A 16,713-nucleotide genomic window follows, 5' to 3' on the forward strand; every position below is an offset into this window, starting at 1 on the left:
TCAGAGTACTTTGGAACAGACAGGTTCCACTGTAACTGTTAAACTTAGTAACACACCGTGTGTGTCAGCCAGTCAGTGTGATCATGTCTGTCAGACACTGTTACTGTGCTAGTCGGTCAGTGTGCCGGAGAGTCAGTCAGTGTGCTAGATTGTCAATCAGAGTGATAGTGTCAGTATGTACCTCCTGGCAGTAGGACAGTATCTGGGCCTGGTCAGTATAGCAGTCTGTTCTCCCTATGGGGTCGGGCTCCCAGCGTCCAGTCCGGGTGTCCATGTGCAGAATCTGTCGTCCGCAGAACATCGCTACCTGGGGCTCAGCCATCAGTGGGCCTGAGGCAGCATTCACTGTCTGGGGCTGAAAGAGAGAGAGAGGGGTTAATACAGACACACTGACTGGACACTCCAGTACATGAACACTGCACTGAGAGAGAGGGGTTCATACAGACACACTGACTGGACACTCCAGTACATTAACACTGCACTGAGAGAGAGAGGGGTTAATACAGACACACTGACTGGACACTCCAGTACATGAACACTGCACTGAGAGAGAGGGGTTAGAGTGGTCCTTTCAATAGGTAGTTTAATGAGATGCAGGTTTGTGGAAGCTCACAGCTGTGTGTTTGCTGTATGGAGAGACGGGTGTCAGCACCCGACCCGCGTCACCCCCGGACCCCTGCTGCCAAAATCCCCCCAGCTAGATACTCCCCCCAGGTCCTTTCCGATGGGGGAAAAGGTCACTCGCATGCCTTTTTAAAATAAAGCATATTGTGTTAAACGACGTTGTCATCATGTCAGAAAACAGGGTTTAATCTTATTTTCAATCGAAGCGCGATTATCTTTTGCCCTTTGAGATTCAAGATGGATTTAAAATCGTCTGTAAAACACATACTGCTAGTAAAAAAACAAACCTTTTGCTGTTTCAGACCTAACCACAAGGTGTCAGCACAAATGTGAAAGTGCATTTTAACGCTCTTTTTACTTTGTGTTTGAAGGTCTCATGAAAATGTAGAGAAGAGATGAAAAACAAATGCATCAAAAATGAAAAAAAATATATATCAGCTTGAATGGAAATGTCCATAATGAAGCCCTGAATAGTGTGAGAGTATGAGTGTGTGTGGTTGTGTGAGAGTATGAGTGTGTGTGTGTGATGGGTGAGGGACAGACACGGCTCACAGACAGCTGCAGCTCTTTTCTGAGATGTCATTGTGAAGTGGAGCTGCAATAAAACAGGCCTGAGAGCTCAGAAGCTCCACATTAAACTTCACCCATGGGGCAGGTCTGAGAGGTGCGAGGACAGACACTGCAGCCTCAAATGACAAAGAGCTGCTCGCACAGGCACGCTCCCTGGAAAACGGGAACCGAAATGGACCGGACTGCTACGCAATGGGAGTCCGATTACTGCTACACAGGCCTCAGGAGAGTCAGAGCTGCCGAAGAGCCAAGCAGGAGACATGTCCCAGCTGGCAGGTCTGCAAGCACCCCCACCTCCCCCACTCAGTGACCCCCCTGTAACCACGCCCCCACGACTGATACGGGAAAGATCTGGAGCCCGAGCCGTTGGACAGAGTTGGACAGAGTGAAAAACACAGAGTGCGTTTGAGACTAAGGCAGGAAGCACACCTTGTTATCTGGAGAATTGTTTATTCCACCAGGCAAGTCAATGGAGAATACAGTGCAATGTATTATAATGGCCTGGTGCCCTGTCTATACAGCAGAGCTATTGCCAGAGCCATTAGGACCGGTCTTGTTGTTGGAGTTAATTGAGTTTTCTAACCTCCAAATTAACCGAAAACTCTTTTGAGCAACCAGAATGAGATCATATTTCTTTCTCCAGAAAAATAGGCCTTCACCCTATAGGAGCCCCTGACAGCATCCCTGAGCTGAAAAGCTGATCTTTCAGCAGCCTGCTGAGAAACAATCGATCTCTCCCTCAGCCTCTCGCTCTCTCCCCTGCACAGTGCCGAGCTGCCTTGACAAACAGCCACGATTCCAAGCTCAGCGAAGCACGGAGGAGTCCGACCGGCAGAGAAGATGAGAACGGCATCTGTTTGACACAAATTACAGCACATATGGGACTGCAGAGCTGTGGGGGGAGGGAGGGGTGACGTCTCTCAGACTCATGACAGAACGTCAGAGAGCAGCAGAAGTCTTGGCGTGATTGCGAGAGTGACCTTTGAAGAATTTCAATTCCATGCCCTGGTCTCCACAGGGAGCTCCACAGCCCAGCTCTCGGGTCAGAACACCTTTATGAGAGAGAGTGTCGGCCCAGCCCTGCTCTCACCCCTCTGCTCTCAGCCCCCAGGGGGAGTGACACTGTCTGAGACACGCCCACAGGGGGAGTAGTTCTGTATTAGACACACCCACAGGAGGAGTGGCACTGTATCAGACACGCCCACAGGTGGGGGGTAGTTCCGTATGAGACACGCCCACAGGAGGAGTGGCACTGTATCAGACACGCCCACAGGTGGGATTAGTTCGGTATGAGACACGCCCACAGGAGGAGTGGTACTGTATCAGACACGCCCACAGGTGGGATTAGTTCGGTATGAGACACACCCACAGGAGGAGTGGCACTGTATCAGACACGCCCACAGGTGGGATTAGTTCGGTATGAGACACGCCCACAGGAGGAGTGGTACTGTATCAGACACGCCCACAGGTGGGATTAGTTCGGTATGAGACACGCCCAAAGGAGAAGTGGCACTGTATCAGACACGCCCACAGGTGGGATTAGTTCGGTATGAGACACGCCCACAGGAGAAGTGGCACTGTATCAGTCACGCCCACATGTGGGAGTAGTTCGGTATGAGACACACCCACAGGAGGAGTGGCACTGTATCAGTCACGCCCACATGTGGGAGTAGTTCGGTATGAGACATGCCCACAGGAGGAGTGGCACTGTATCAGTCACGCCCACATGTGGGAGTAGTTCGGTATGAGACATGCCCACAGGAGGAGTGGCACTGTATCAGACACGCCCACGGGGTGAATGGAGCCTGGTCTGAACCTCTCACATCATACAGCTTTGATACCAATTACAACTTCCATTTGGTCTTTTTAAAACCCAAAAGCCAATTTAGAAATGCATCCCCGATAGGAAACTGGAATCAGTTAGGCAGCGTTCCTGCAGCAAGAGCCCTCCAAGCACACAGCGACGTTCAGGCACAGAGAGTGCTGAGGGAGAAGCGGGAGAAGCATCTGTGCTCAGTGATCCTGCAGCCCCCAGGTCAATGCCCCCCACCTTCCCCGTCCACGTAAACAATTCTGCTAATGGACGACAAGCAAGCCGTACTCGTTAGCAGCAGTGAACGACCCTTGCTGACTGTCTGTCAAATCCTAACTTGAACTGCAGTTTTCACCTGACGCACTGTATTGAGCACGTTGCTGGAGAGTGTTTCTGTGTGGGCTGCTTGTGATCTCCAGTTTGACCCCTAATGCTTCTTTTTTCTCTCTGTTTAAGAGTCTGTTTGACTCTGTTGAAATGGGCGGCACATTGGTGCAGTGGTCAGCACTGCTGGTGGGTTTACTGGCTTCTGGGAAACTGGCCCTGGGGTGAGAGTGAGTGTCTGTGTGTGTCCTGTGACGGACTGGTGTCCTGTCCAGGGGGTGTGTGTCCTGTGGTGGACTGGTGTCCTGTCCAGGGTGACCCTGCCTTGTGCCCGTTGCTTACTGGAAAGAGCTTTGGCTCCCCTGCATTGGATAAAGCCGTTAGAAGATGAATGGGTGGGCTTGAGCTTGCTTGCAGCAGACAAGGTGCTTTATTAGTGATATAATTGTCATCAACCACCAGCGCTGGGGATCCAGAAAGCCCCAGTTGGACTGTCCTGGCTGGCGTCTCCCAGCTGCCCAGCTCGCTATGGCAGGAGCTGGCGCCCGGCACCCACGGTATGGCAAACGTGCCGAATCGCCCAAACACATGGCACTCGCTGAGGCTGACTGGTGACAACGAAGGCAGCCGGGGAGGAGCCAGACGCCCGAGGTGGGAGGCAGCGCCCTGGAGAGGCTCAACCCTCACTGAACCGGGATGATCTCACCCACACGAGCTCGCTCTGCAGGAAGACGCAGGACAGGTGCTCATGAGCCCGAGCGACTCCGCAGTGTCCGCCCTCCGGCAGAGGGCTTGCCTGCTTCAGATTTCCCACCGGCACCAGGCACTCGCAGAGGCTGATTAACGACATGCAGCAGCATCGTTAGGGCTCCAGCCACGTGACACTTTCTCTCGCCTTTCATCATCCGTCTCTGTCTCTCCTCACCCCCCCCCCCTCCCCTCCTCCCATCCTTCCTCAGAGCCGCACTTTTCAGCAGCATCTCTCGGCCACTGAGGCCGGTTACCCTGGCAACGCCTCCCACAGCAGCGCCGCTGCCTACCCCCGTTGCCAAGGCGACCGGCTCCCTGCAGAATTCCGTGAGCGTGCCACACTCCCTCTCCGGCTCCCTTTCTCCATCTCTCTCCACTGCTCCAGAGATGCTCTCCCCAGCCCTGACGCACCTCTCCCCTGCTCCCCCTGCTCCGGCAGCGGTGCCGGCTCACCCGACGAGCTGATCCTTTCAGCAGGGCAGCACCTGGGTGCTGGGAGCTGGGCGCTGGGAGCTGGGCGCCAGCTGCCATGGTTACTGCTGTACCGCGGCACTAAGGCTGCGTGTGCACACACACCGCTTCCCGGCTCCATGCTATCTGCCATTGTTTTTCAAGAAACGGCCTCCTGCTGCTGGCCAGCTCTGCTCGCTGTCAGGCGAGGCTCAGGACCTCTCTCCCGGCTGACCCAGGTCAGCCCTACGGCAGGAGCCCCACAGGGTGCAAGCTGCCCAGTCCCGCCACCCCGCAGGTGGAGGAGTATGAGCAGCACATCCGCAAGGCCATCTGGGCTGTTCCTGCTTCACTGAGGTAAAGGCTTCATCCAGCCCGCCCTGCGCTCAGGCCTTAACAAAACCCTCTCCAGTGTCTGACTGGGACGTTAATGTTTCGCTGGTGGGTCTGAAATAGTTAAAACTGTCTACACCTCCTGGGATTCTGTTCACCTGGAGCTCATCTCCTTTCAACCTTTGTTCTAGGAGGGGAATTTCCAGCCCTGGTCCTGGGGAGCCCCAGTCTTGTCGGTGAATCAAGCCACTCATGCATTCAGTTAGAATAGTGAGAAGGTCTCTGCTCCTTAATGGCTCAGGGCTAGTAAGGCTTCAGTCCAAAATTATCTCTGATTTATTCCTAATTATCTCTAATGTCTATCACAGTAAAAACACAGTACAGTGCAGTAAATCCCAGTGAGATCAGGGTAAAAGCACAGTACAGTGCAGTAAATCCCAGTGAGATCAGGGGAAAAGCACAGTACAGTGCAGTAAATCCCAGTGAGATCAGGGTAAAAGCACAGTAAAGAAACAGATGGTACGACACAGGATATCCCTGCTGTCCGCAGGTCCAGACCCACAGCAGTGGTGGGAGAACGGAGTGCAGGTGTCCCCGGCCGTGCGCTGGAGAGCCGGGATCAGGGAGCAGCCATCTCGATCCCTGAGCCCGCTCAGACACGCCACACAATCCAGCTGCACGGGTGCCCTTGGCAGTCAATCTCAAGCTGCTCCTTGGAATTTTCCGCTCTGAAAACCATCCCCCCCCCCCCCGGAGTTTCGGAAGAAAAGATCAGAGAGAAAAAGTGGGTCAAGGTCTGACATTCTCCTGTCTCTGTGTTACCAGCTGCTGTGAAGCCAAGCATCACCCTTGTTATGTTTTATTAGGATTCCATTAAGAACAAGGCTCCTGCGCAGACACGGGCTCTGGCACATTAACGCTGATTTAACACAAGGGCAAGGGGACAGAGCTGACTCAGACTGCAGGGCCTCACAGCGCAGGGCCCCACACAGATGCTCACGCAGGAGGGGTGGCCAAACTCCATTCCCAGGAGCGGGGGTCACCTCTCTCCTTGCTTCCCGGCCTTCCTAACTGAACTAAAACTACCTAATTATCTGAGTGACCTGCAAGACGCCTTTTGCAGGGTGAAGAAAAATGTTGTAGATGCCAGAAATCGAGGTGGACAAACACAGGGGCCCCAACCCTGATCCCGGAGAGCCCCAGATCTAGTCTTACAGGTCCCCCTGAATCAGGGAGTCTCCAGCCCTGGTCCTGGGGAGCCCCAGTCCTGTCAGTCTTACAGGTGCCCCTGTGTTGGTGAGCTGTACCTATTCAAAGGTGTGGACCATAATAACAACCTGAAAGCCTACTGTTGTTATTAATTTATTTGCCTGATGCTTTTACCCAAAGCAATTTACACTTTACACTTGCACCCGTTTCTCTAGCTGGGTATTTAACAGGGCTCCAGAACTCAGTCCCCTTCTTGAAACTGAGATTACTTAAAATGACCTCTTTTAAATTTGCCTCTCCCCTAAAACAAAAAAAATACAGAAAAATGAGCACAGTGGCTGCTCTGGAAAGTGCTGACTGCATCTTGTCGGAGCAGAAAAGTGCTGAGGAGGGCCGCTGGTGAGTGGGCGCGCAGGTGTGGAGCCCCAGAGGGCCCACTCTGAACTCAATATTTCACCTGTTCTCTCCCGAAACAGAGCCAACTGCTCAGCAAGCTCAGAGGACAGGAATCTGGAAGAGGCAACAGTTTCTTTTAATGGAGGTGCACAGGAAATAAAAGCAGGTGAGCAGAGGAAATCCTGAATGTGCAGTACAACGGCAACAAGAAGGAGTGCTGCTCTCTCTGAGGCCTCATCACTCAATGAATTCAAATGATGGAGGCTCATACAGTCTCAGCACGGAAGACCCCACGCAAGCTGGGGGTAGCAGCTGAGCACTGATATATAACAGCGCCAGCCAAGGGCCCCTTCTGTGACAAATGAAAAATCACCCAGGTTCTGCACCTGTGCACTTGGAACCAAACAAAACAAGACTTACTTCATTAACTTCATCCCCCAAAAAAGTGAGCCCCACCTGGGAGACACACAGGGGTCATTCTTTACCAGCAGCCCCACCTGCAAGACACGCAGGGGTCACTCTGCACCAGCAGCCCCACCTGGGAGACACACAGGGGTCACTCTGCACCAGTGGCCCCACCTGGGAGACACACAGGGGTCACTCTGCACCAGTGGCCCCTCTGTCCACAGATCAGGGGGAGGAGATAATCCACCTGGTGCTGCAGTTTCTAAGTAGGAACTTGACTGAGGCCAAACTGTCCAGCTCAGAAGTTTAACCGGGACACTAATGTCGACACCCCTACTCTTGCAAACAGCCCTGGGATTTTTAATGATGCATTAGTCATTGGAAGATGCATTGGAAGAACACCCCCTACTGGTCCACCAGAACCAATTACAGCAGCAGGTCTCCCACTCCAGTACTGCATTCTGCACCAGCAGCCCCACCTGCCAGGCAGCATCGCTGCTGTCCTCTGCTGTGCAGTGCTTGTGCAGCTCGTTTGCATGCACAGGGCTGGGAATGCAGTGTGATCCATTTGATAAGAAAACAAAAGACCGCTCTCTCAACCAGCCCTTTCGTACCCAGTACCCTGGGCTCTGCTCGTAAATAAAAGATGTTAATTTTGGGAAAATGATACATTTTCCCTGTGGCACATGCACAGACGGCACAAAGGAGCTTTGAAAACTGTTTTCAGAGGCCCAATTATCCTGCTCTGGCAGAGAATATACAGCCGTCTGCTGACAGCGTGCCTGAGCAGATCTGGCCCTGCTGCTGGTAGAACAACATCAAGGGGGAGGAGGGAAGGTGGGGGGGACTAATTGTGTTGCTAGGAAGCTCAGGTTTTTAATGCCTTCTGCCGCAAGCGAGTAGGAATGTGTGCAAACAGTTACAACAGACCGTTAATTATAAAACGCACTGGTACAGCCTTATTTACAATATCGTGCGCAATTTTGGTCACAACCAGAATCGAGGAGAGACAGAGAACATCGCCCTCCCAGGCTCAAGGGATGTCCTACAATGACAGACAGGAGGGAGCTAACCTCTTCAGTCTTGAACAGAGGAGACGACGGGGGTGACCTGATCCAAGGACTCAAAAAGGCTCAAGAGAAAACATCAGCAGTGAAACATGAGCAAGAGGCTGCAAGAGGGCTGTGGGTTCAGATCCTAAATGGGGACACAGCTGGGGTCCTTTACTCCTCGGCAAAGGGTTCTGCACTTCTTCCAGTATACCTGGGAACCATCAGGGCCTGATGCAGACACGCAGGGGGAAGGTTGATTATTACCAGAACTGGGCATACACAAATGGGTAATTCTGCCCTCTGTAATTCATTTTGGATGAATAAAATCATAACATTCGGAATATTAGCGCACGCTGTCTGCAGAGAGCGCCAGGCCAGGCGTGGCCACGGACTCCTGGGGACGATTCCCCAGCATGCTCCGCTCCGCGCTCAGGACTGTCTGAGCCCCAGGGCCCGACCGGGGGCGACGCAGGGTGCACGATCTCCTCTGTGGCGTCTGGTCAGCGGGTCCCCGAGACCTCGCCCCGACCTCTTGATAACTGCGCCCAGATGTTTGTCACCACAACTCCTGCCTCCGGGCGGAGGAACCCACATCAGACGTCTTTCCGAAACACTGAAGGGGTCTTTGTCTCTCCCCTCAGCTCTTAACCACTGGGAAGAGAAAAATCCTTCTGCTGTCCCGGTTTCCCTTCCACAGGCCAGGCTGCTTCCTAATAAACGCCTCCATATGCGTTGTGTCTGTCACCAGCTCCCACCACGGAGACCACAGCAGATTCCCGCGGGAGAAGAGGAGCATCCGCGCAGCTCCTTCCCGATCCGAGCCCGACACGAGCCGGCATTCCCATTTCCGCCCTTTTGCTGGGCAAAACTTTGGCAAGACAACACCAAGCATAAGACGGAGCACACAGCAACACAGCGGTGCACAGCAAGACTGGACTGGCCCAGCGGGTCCAGCTCAGGGGCTCCGAGCACACTGTGCAGGGCCTGATGCAGATGCTCATGGAGAAGGCTGAGTCTTTACACCTACCCTGGTGAGAAACTCCACAATAGACTGCAGGGTGTAGTGGAGTCTACACCACGAAGCACAACATCCTGAGCTTTATACTTTACACACTGTGGTAAACTATGGTCTGTACTGTAGTACACTATAACACACTGTGGTAAACTCTGGTCTGTACTGTAGTACACTATAACACACTGTGGTAAGCTGTGGTCTGTACTGTAGTACACTATAGCACACTGTGGTAAACTGTGGACTATACTGTAGTACACTATAACACTGCAGTAAACTGGTGTATATACTGCAGTAAACTGGTGTATGTACTGCGGTAAACTGTGGTATGGTGTAATAAGATATAAAGTAGCAAAGTGAATTTCTCATGCGCCCCCCATCGAGGCAGCAGGCGAGCTCTCGAGAGGAATAATCCCAATGCTCTGCCTGCCACCCAGGATAGAGGAATTTCCTCTTAATCCCAGTAATACTCTTACCGCCCAAGAACAGCTTCTGGATCAGACTCTGCTTTGCCAGCTAATAACCTTAATAACCGTTACTGATGGCAGCAAAATAAAATAACAATCCCTTTATATCCGGCAATTTCCTCTTGTGCACAAAGCCAGCAGCTGTGTTAAAGCAAAATCATTCTTGCCGATTTCCTATCGGATATAATTAAGACTCCTGTTAAAGACAAAGCTCTTTAAGACACTTCACTTAGTCTCCCTTACTGCAGGGCTCGAAGGGCTTTCTTCAGAATCAACAGAGAGGACACAAGGGAGACCATTTAAAACAACATACTACATACTGTAAGGACGCACTTCTATGGGCTCCTTACACCAAGGGTGGTGGGAGTAGGGAATGAACTACTCAGCCATTTTGTTGGAGCTGATACCCTGGCTTCTACAGGAAGCCACTGAATGAGATTCTTACATTAATATTGTTATTGTTACTACCTTATTACTATTTGGCTGATGTTTTTTTTATCTAGATCAACTTACATTTGTTCCCATTTCTACATCTGGGTATTTTAACAGAATGATTCAGGTAAAGTAGCTTTCTCAAGGGGACAACAAGAAGTGTCTGGGATTCGATCCCACACTGTTTATCCTTTGAGTCCCGAACCCAAACCACTCCAAGTACAATCTGCCAAACTGAACATCCCCTCTTGCTTCAAACCTTTCTGAAGCTCTTGTTCCCAAGCAGGGTTCACAATTGTTCATGAACAGGGTCCATAAGAAGAGTTCACAGAGGTTCGTAAGGGTTCACAAGCATGGGCGTACTCATATGCAGGGTCCGTCCATGTTTAATGTTCCCACACTATCACCCGGAGCTCCGTGTGCAGGGAGGCAGGTTCTAACCGAGCTCCAGACCGTGATGAGCACCAGTCCGCAGCGAGACTCACCAACAGCTCGGAGCACCGAGGCAGAGCTGCAAGACGCTTGATGCATTCGGTAAGAGGAGTGGAAACCTGATTGATTGGGGAAGACGATGAACATCGATTTGTGCTCGTGCGCTGACTTGTCATCTCCTTTCAGCTAGGCAAGCGAGGGAAAACTTGCCTTAATTTAAAGACCCGACACATTTGCGGTTTGTTGGGACCAGCGATTTCAACATGAGGATCCTGGGGAACGTGTCCAGAATCCCATCCCTCCCAGTCCTGTTACACCAGGAGGACAGCTGGTCCAGTGGTTCAGGTCCAGTCCTGTTACACCAGGAGGACAGCTGGTCCAGTGGTTCAGGTCCAGTCTTGTCAGACCAGGAGGACAGCTGGTCCAGTGGTTCAGGTCCAGTCTTGTCAGACCAGGAGGACAGCTGGGCCGGTGGTTCAGCTGCACAGGTGCAGCGCTTGTTAACAGTTTCTGTCTCCTTGGTTTTCCCTCCCTGGGTGAGTTACTGCACCTCCCCGTGCTCCTTCAGGAGATCCTGCTCCCAGTGACTCTGCAGTTGCAGAAGCCACAGTCTCCTCCCCTCCTCCCCAGGCCTCTGCTGTGTGCTGCTCTGGATAAAAGCTTCTGCCAAATGATTAATTATTCCACTGTTATTATTACAGACAGAGGGGGATGAAGCTTGCTCTTTTATTGATCCCTGAATCTCCTCCAGCTGTTACTTGAAGAGTCTCCAGGAATGGCCTTCAGCACCACAGCTGTCCCCCTCCTCTGCTTAGAGAACACCATCAGGAGCCAACAGCATCTGCTGGACATTTCAAGCCCAGTAACTTGTTTGCGGAGAGTGGACTGATATTTTACACAATATCAAACATGCTATTGTGCAAGAGCCAGAGTAAGTTGCAAAACATTAAATGGATCACAGCGCTCCAGAATTGGAGTCATTTTCCTGGGCGTTCCTGGCAGGTCCTGAGCATGATGATTTGTGTGATGAGCCACAGTCCGGTCGTGACAGATAAGGACTCATCTCGCAGTGCCGGGGGGGGTTATTAGGTAACACTCGCTGCAGTCATGGTTTCAGAAATGACAGCTCACAGTCTGGCAAAGGCTTCTATCTGTGCAGACAATCTGCTTTGAGCCTCAGGGAGATGTTCTGAAATTCTGCACATCTCTTCCCTTGTTAGCCATCCATTTTCTCACCACTTTTTCCAATTTAGAGTCACAGGAGAGCTGGGGTCTATCCCAGCAAGCAGCAGGCACAAGGCAGGGCACCCCCTGGGCAGGACACCAGTCCATCACCGGACAGACACACTCACACACCCTGGACAGGACACCAGTCCATCACACTCACTCACACAACAGGACCAGTTTTCCCAGAAGCCCATTAACCCACCAGCATGACTTTGGACTGTGGGAGGAAACCATAGCACCTGGAGGAAACCCACACAAACATGGAGAGAACATACAGACTCCACACAGACAGACCCCCAGGAATTGAACCCTGTCCTCTTCCCTTCTTATTTTTCCTAAATATTAAATATTTAAGTTCGAAACAAATTAAATTAAATTTTGTTTTACTTTCTGCATTATTCCAGCAAGAGTCTCTGCCTACTAGCCTTGTTATCTTAATGAGATTCTCAGAAATAAGATCTCATCTTAGAGAAATTGTAACACATGACTTCATGCCAAGATTGTGTGTTTTTAACCCAACTGCCAACCTCATTGTGACATTTCTCATCTTTAAAAACATGTCCTGGCTTGGGTTATTTCTGTGGTTAAAAAAAATCCTTGAATTACTCACCCAGTCCTCCAAATCAAGTCGTGTTTTTTTCTGAGCTACAGTAGGTGATGCAGCTTTTTTTCCAAACATCAGGTAATATTTTATAGACCAGTAAAGATATCTTACTACCTTCAAAATGGGAATGGCTTTACTTCTAAAACAATAAAACTCTCAGTAAAAACACATTTCTTCTAGAGATTAAAAGATGCTGTTTAAAACACAGTTGTAAGAAATATCGGCTTGGAAGATTTTGGTTCTTACAGCAAAGCATAAAGCTCTGAAAAGAAAAGAGACACTTCCACCTCGTCCCCGAAATATTCTAAAAGGATCAAATAAACCTATTTATGAAAGCCCACTGAACACTGAATTGCTCTGTAGTTAACGGCGCCTAACTCTTTCTCACAGTTCGGCCCCCCGGGGGCAACATCGTGACTGACGTTACTCCCCAAAAATCCCAGACTCCTTGAATCAAAGACAGCTGGGAGTCCCGACTGCTCGAGCCCTGCTCCGCAATTCAATCAAAGTGTCAGCCTGCCCGTCACATTGCAAATAAACATCCGCGCGCGATTACATCTGTGCTGTCCGCGCCACGGCGCCCTGCTGCCGGGGGACGGGCTCTATCAGATACGCGGCCGCGGCCATATCGACCGGTGGACCCAGTGCAGGCCGACATCTGCCACTGTGGAGCTGCACTGTACTGTGCTTTTACCCTGATCTCACTGTGATTTACTGCACAGTGCTGTGTTTTCCTGCGCTGTCCAGAGTGCTGTGATACACACAGGGTTTATGTTTGATTTACTGCTAGAACTGAACCCTGTTTTTGACACCATTTATGTGCAAAAATAATATTTTAAAAGAAGAAATCCCACTGAGGTGGAATCTAGTACATTAACAGAACTCTGCTGAAAACCAACAGTCTGCCCCTTCATGCAAACAGCTCGACAAGCTCATATCCGGCCTCATCGGGCTACAGGGAGCGAAGACGCCTGGAAGTTTGTGTGTATCCTGTGCATCCGGGTGGATTCTGCAGCTGGCTGACACTTCCAGTCCAATAACATCGGCTGCTTCCCTTCCGCCTTCATCCTCAAAGCCTCCGAGCCCTCTGAATAAACAGGACTTCAGCCATCGAGCGCCAGTGAGGAGGATGACGATGACATTAGTCCTGCTGCTGAAACTGGGAACCTGCTCAAGCTTTCTGTATGCAAACACCACTTCACATGTATTTCAGCTTCCAGAACACAGGGCTGTTATAGGAGCCTTTTCCCTCATTTGTGCATTTGTTTCTACAGATGTCAGAGAGCTAAACGAAATATCTCTTAATAATGAGAAAAACATCCACCACCACAGTGCTGCTGCTGATGGTGACGATAGGGATTAATGTAATTCTGTGCATTAGCAGGGCTGGATCAGCAGAGCTCTTTACTGGTGCGACTCTCATTATAAACATCTCTTTACTCCCCAGTGCAAAAGCCCTGACAACACACACAGCTGCACACTGCTGCTGCCTGCAGCCCCGGCCATCAGGAGAGGAGTCTGCCATCTTCCCAGCCCGATCTATTAATCACTCTCACACACGCATGTGTTAGTAATGCGTTACATCCATACCTGTGTGTTTGAAATGATGACCACGTTTAGACTATGAACACCAGCGGCTCATTAGTTAGACAGGGAAACCTCTCCAGGGGTTTTAGTGTCAGTAAAATCTCCAGACTCCCCCCTCCCTCACAAAAAACACACGAGCCTCGGTCTGATGCAATAAAGACGTTCAAGGAAATTTCTCTCTCCCATTTATCACCTCGACATCCCAGATGGTAGCTACCCCCTCCCCAGCCCCGTCTCCGCGCTCTCTCTCCCCGTCACGGACGAACATGGCAGACGCGTGCTCATACAGTATATACACCGATTCATCACCATCATCACCACCACCGTCATCATCATCATCATCATCATCCTACACAGCCCGCGCCTGTCCCTCTGCACCCCCCCGGAGCTCTGCGCCTACGACTCTTCTGCTCCGCTGTCAGCTAAGGAAGGGCGAAGGGCGAAGGTGCACCCCCGGCCCCTCGCGCTCGCCAGGGACCCCCACCTGCAGGGCTCTCGCGCCCCCTCCCCGGACTGCCCCTACAGCGCGCGGCCCGCTCGGGCGCATCGCTGACGCGCAGGAGTGCGAACTCCAAACACACTGATCGATCACTCCAACCACACCGATCACTCCAACCACACCGATCGCACCTGGCACGCCCGCAGGGACTCACCTCGCCGTACCCCCAGACGTAGGCGAACAGAGACACAAAAACGCAGACGCCAGGTCCCATGTTCGGCTCCCGTCTGCTTCGCTACTGACAATCCGCTGTTTTCCTCGGTGATGCAGTGGAGCGAACCGCGTCCTCAGCCGGTGTCCTGGCGGCTCGGGTGATGCTCTCTGGACGGGCGCGGGGATCTCTGCGCCTACCTCCGACGGCTCCGCTGTGTCGTGCGTCTTCACCTCGCTCGGCCGAGCTCCAATCACAGGCTCCGGGGCTTCTCGACGCGCTGGTGTTCTGCTCACAACTGAATCCGCCACCCCCTCCTCCTCCTCTATCTATCTCTCGCTCTCTCTCTCTCCAGCACAATAGCAGCCGGTCCGCTGCTGTACCGCGCTGCGCCTCTCGGATTGGCCGCGCCGGCGAGAGACTGCGGCTTCACGAGCTGGGCGACGCCCTCCGGAGCGGGGAGGCGGCCCGGCAGCGGATTGGCTCTCTCCGCGCACGGGGCCGGTATCCAGGTCCGCTGTGATTCGACTCACCTCCGCGAGGACCCCCATGCCCCCCCCCAACTCCGGCGTGATTTTCTCACCGTGGACGGTCCGCGTGGGCAGCTTGTGTTACACGAATTTTCGACATTTTCTGACCGCAGCCGTTCTGACAACGAATGAAATATACTGGGGAGCTTCCTATACACAGATATGTTGCTTTCAGAGGAATGACAACAGCGCTGGCAGCTACAAAATTGAGAATTCCGTTGTTTTCTTACCCGACCCATAATACTCTGCTCTCAGAAAATAAAACGCAGGCACACGGCACTCACAGACACGCTATTTACGAAGTAGAAGTTATTCTCTAGGCGCGTCGTATGATGAACTCATCCTGAATATAATACCAGCGGCCCAGGACTGACCCGGGTGCCCCAGAAACACCGGGCCATGGTCAGGCTGAGGTTCGGCTCCCTATCGAGATCAGCACGAAGTTTCAGGAATAGGGTGGGTGCGTAGAGTTGTATGACAGTTAGACAATAAAGCAAACACACGATCTGTGGGCTGAAACAGTTGAGTCTAAAACAGCGCTGTGTCTAGCACCTCAGGCAAGGAAGGACACGCTGATGATGAGCCTGCAGCTTTCTGTATGGACAGAGAGGACAGGCTGTGGTCACTGAGCCTGTCTTCTCTCTGGACAGCCAGGTCTGCCTGTGTCCAGTGTCTGTGTCCAGCAATGCTGGCTCCCCATTTACACAGCTGGGTGGACTGGAGCAATGGGGTACAGTACCTCACTCAAGGTACAAGAGCAGTGTCTGCAGCTGGCGCTCGAACCCCCAACCCAGGCATGAGTCCAGAGACTTACCCACTGAGCTACACTGCCCCCCGCAGGCCTTTCTGTGCTTAACTAAAAATCTAGACAGAGTTTCATTGTGTTGTATTTATATAACTTTATTGTGCATTCAAAAGGGTGGAAATTTGTCTTTGACATCACCATAAACAACTACAGAACACAAATACCACTCAACAATACAGTAAATAAATACGGTAAAATAAATACACGTTAAAAACAAACAGTAGTCCTTACCATCCGACAACACACGTACTGTACACACACCTGGCCCTGGCCATGTTACTACACTGTTACACTGAGCCGACAGCTTCACAGAGGACACAGTCACGGAGCTGTGTTTAATACTCCCGCTGCACAGGGAACAAATGGCTCCTGGTGGACACGTCTCTCGGCCACAGGCTGAAGGTACAGCAGGGGGTGGGAGTGAGGAGGGAGGGAGAGGGCGTCCAGGACGAGCTGAGCTCTTCTTTGAAGTGCAGTACAAAACAGCACTTTAAGCTGCTTCTGTGGTCAACCAATCACTTTCCTAGCAGTATTAACAATTCCGTCTCATTGCCTTTACTCCTAATGCTCAGGCTCACACTCTATAAACCCTCTGTACACCCATTGTGCCTCACCCCAGACCCCTTCAGCTTCCTGATCAATATATGCGCTGACTAGCCTTCTTAAAAATGCAAGGGTTCAAGACCAGGTTTGTTGTCCTGTGTACCTGAGTCCAATGAAAAGCTCGCTTGCGTGTTCCTCACAGGACAAAATGACATGACAGATGACAGAGAAAATGGCATCACGGTTATTTGGAGACAAAGAAGATGAGAAGTCAAAGAAGATGGTAGCAGCATTTAGATAGCGTCTGTGTGCAAGCAGTCTTGACTTATATCTGACTTGTGTGGCAGTGTTTTGATGTGTTTTGACTTACTTCCAACTGGTGCTGTCTGCAAAGTTCAAAAGTTCATGTGTAACTGTCCAAGGTGTTTGAAACCCTGAACAACCTCCCACAGGCACTGACCAATAAGGGAGAGGGGCTGAACGGCTAGCAGCTCCAAC

General features: G+C 51.6%; 2 protein-coding genes across 5 annotated transcripts in view; one reads left to right on the top strand and one right to left on the bottom strand.

The window, feature by feature from the left end:
• Window positions 1–10,748, top strand: part of kcnj20 (potassium inwardly rectifying channel subfamily J member 20) — a 181,203-nt gene extending 170,455 nt beyond the window's left edge. The window contains exon 4 of one of the 2 annotated variants that reach the window (XR_015930656.1): window positions 10,576–10,748. The gene's annotated coding sequence lies outside the window, so the exon portion shown is untranslated. The remainder of the gene's footprint in view (window positions 1–10,575) is intronic. The other variant, XR_015930657.1, reaches the window with a different exon arrangement.
• aplp1 (amyloid beta precursor like protein 1) overlaps window positions 1–14,733 on the bottom strand; it is a 28,389-nt gene extending 13,656 nt beyond the window's left edge. Inside the window, exons 1-2 of one of the 3 annotated variants that reach the window (XM_088621232.1) lie at window positions 14,341–14,733; window positions 182–355 (exon numbers count right to left, since the gene is read on the bottom strand). In XM_088621232.1, coding sequence (XP_088477358.1) covers window positions 182–355; window positions 14,341–14,400 — 234 coding nt within the window. In that variant the 5' untranslated portion in view covers window positions 14,401–14,733. The remainder of the gene's footprint in view (window positions 1–181; window positions 356–14,340) is intronic. The other 2 variants (XM_088621231.1, XM_088621229.1) reach the window with 2 other exon arrangements.
• Window positions 14,734–16,713: the final 1,980 nt, after the last annotated feature.

This window comes from Lepisosteus platostomus, chromosome 26 (genome assembly GCF_059453375.1).
Source record: "Lepisosteus platostomus isolate fLepPlt1 chromosome 26, fLepPlt1.hap1, whole genome shotgun sequence".
In the NCBI taxonomy this organism is placed as follows: domain Eukaryota; kingdom Metazoa; phylum Chordata; class Actinopteri; order Semionotiformes; family Lepisosteidae; genus Lepisosteus; species Lepisosteus platostomus.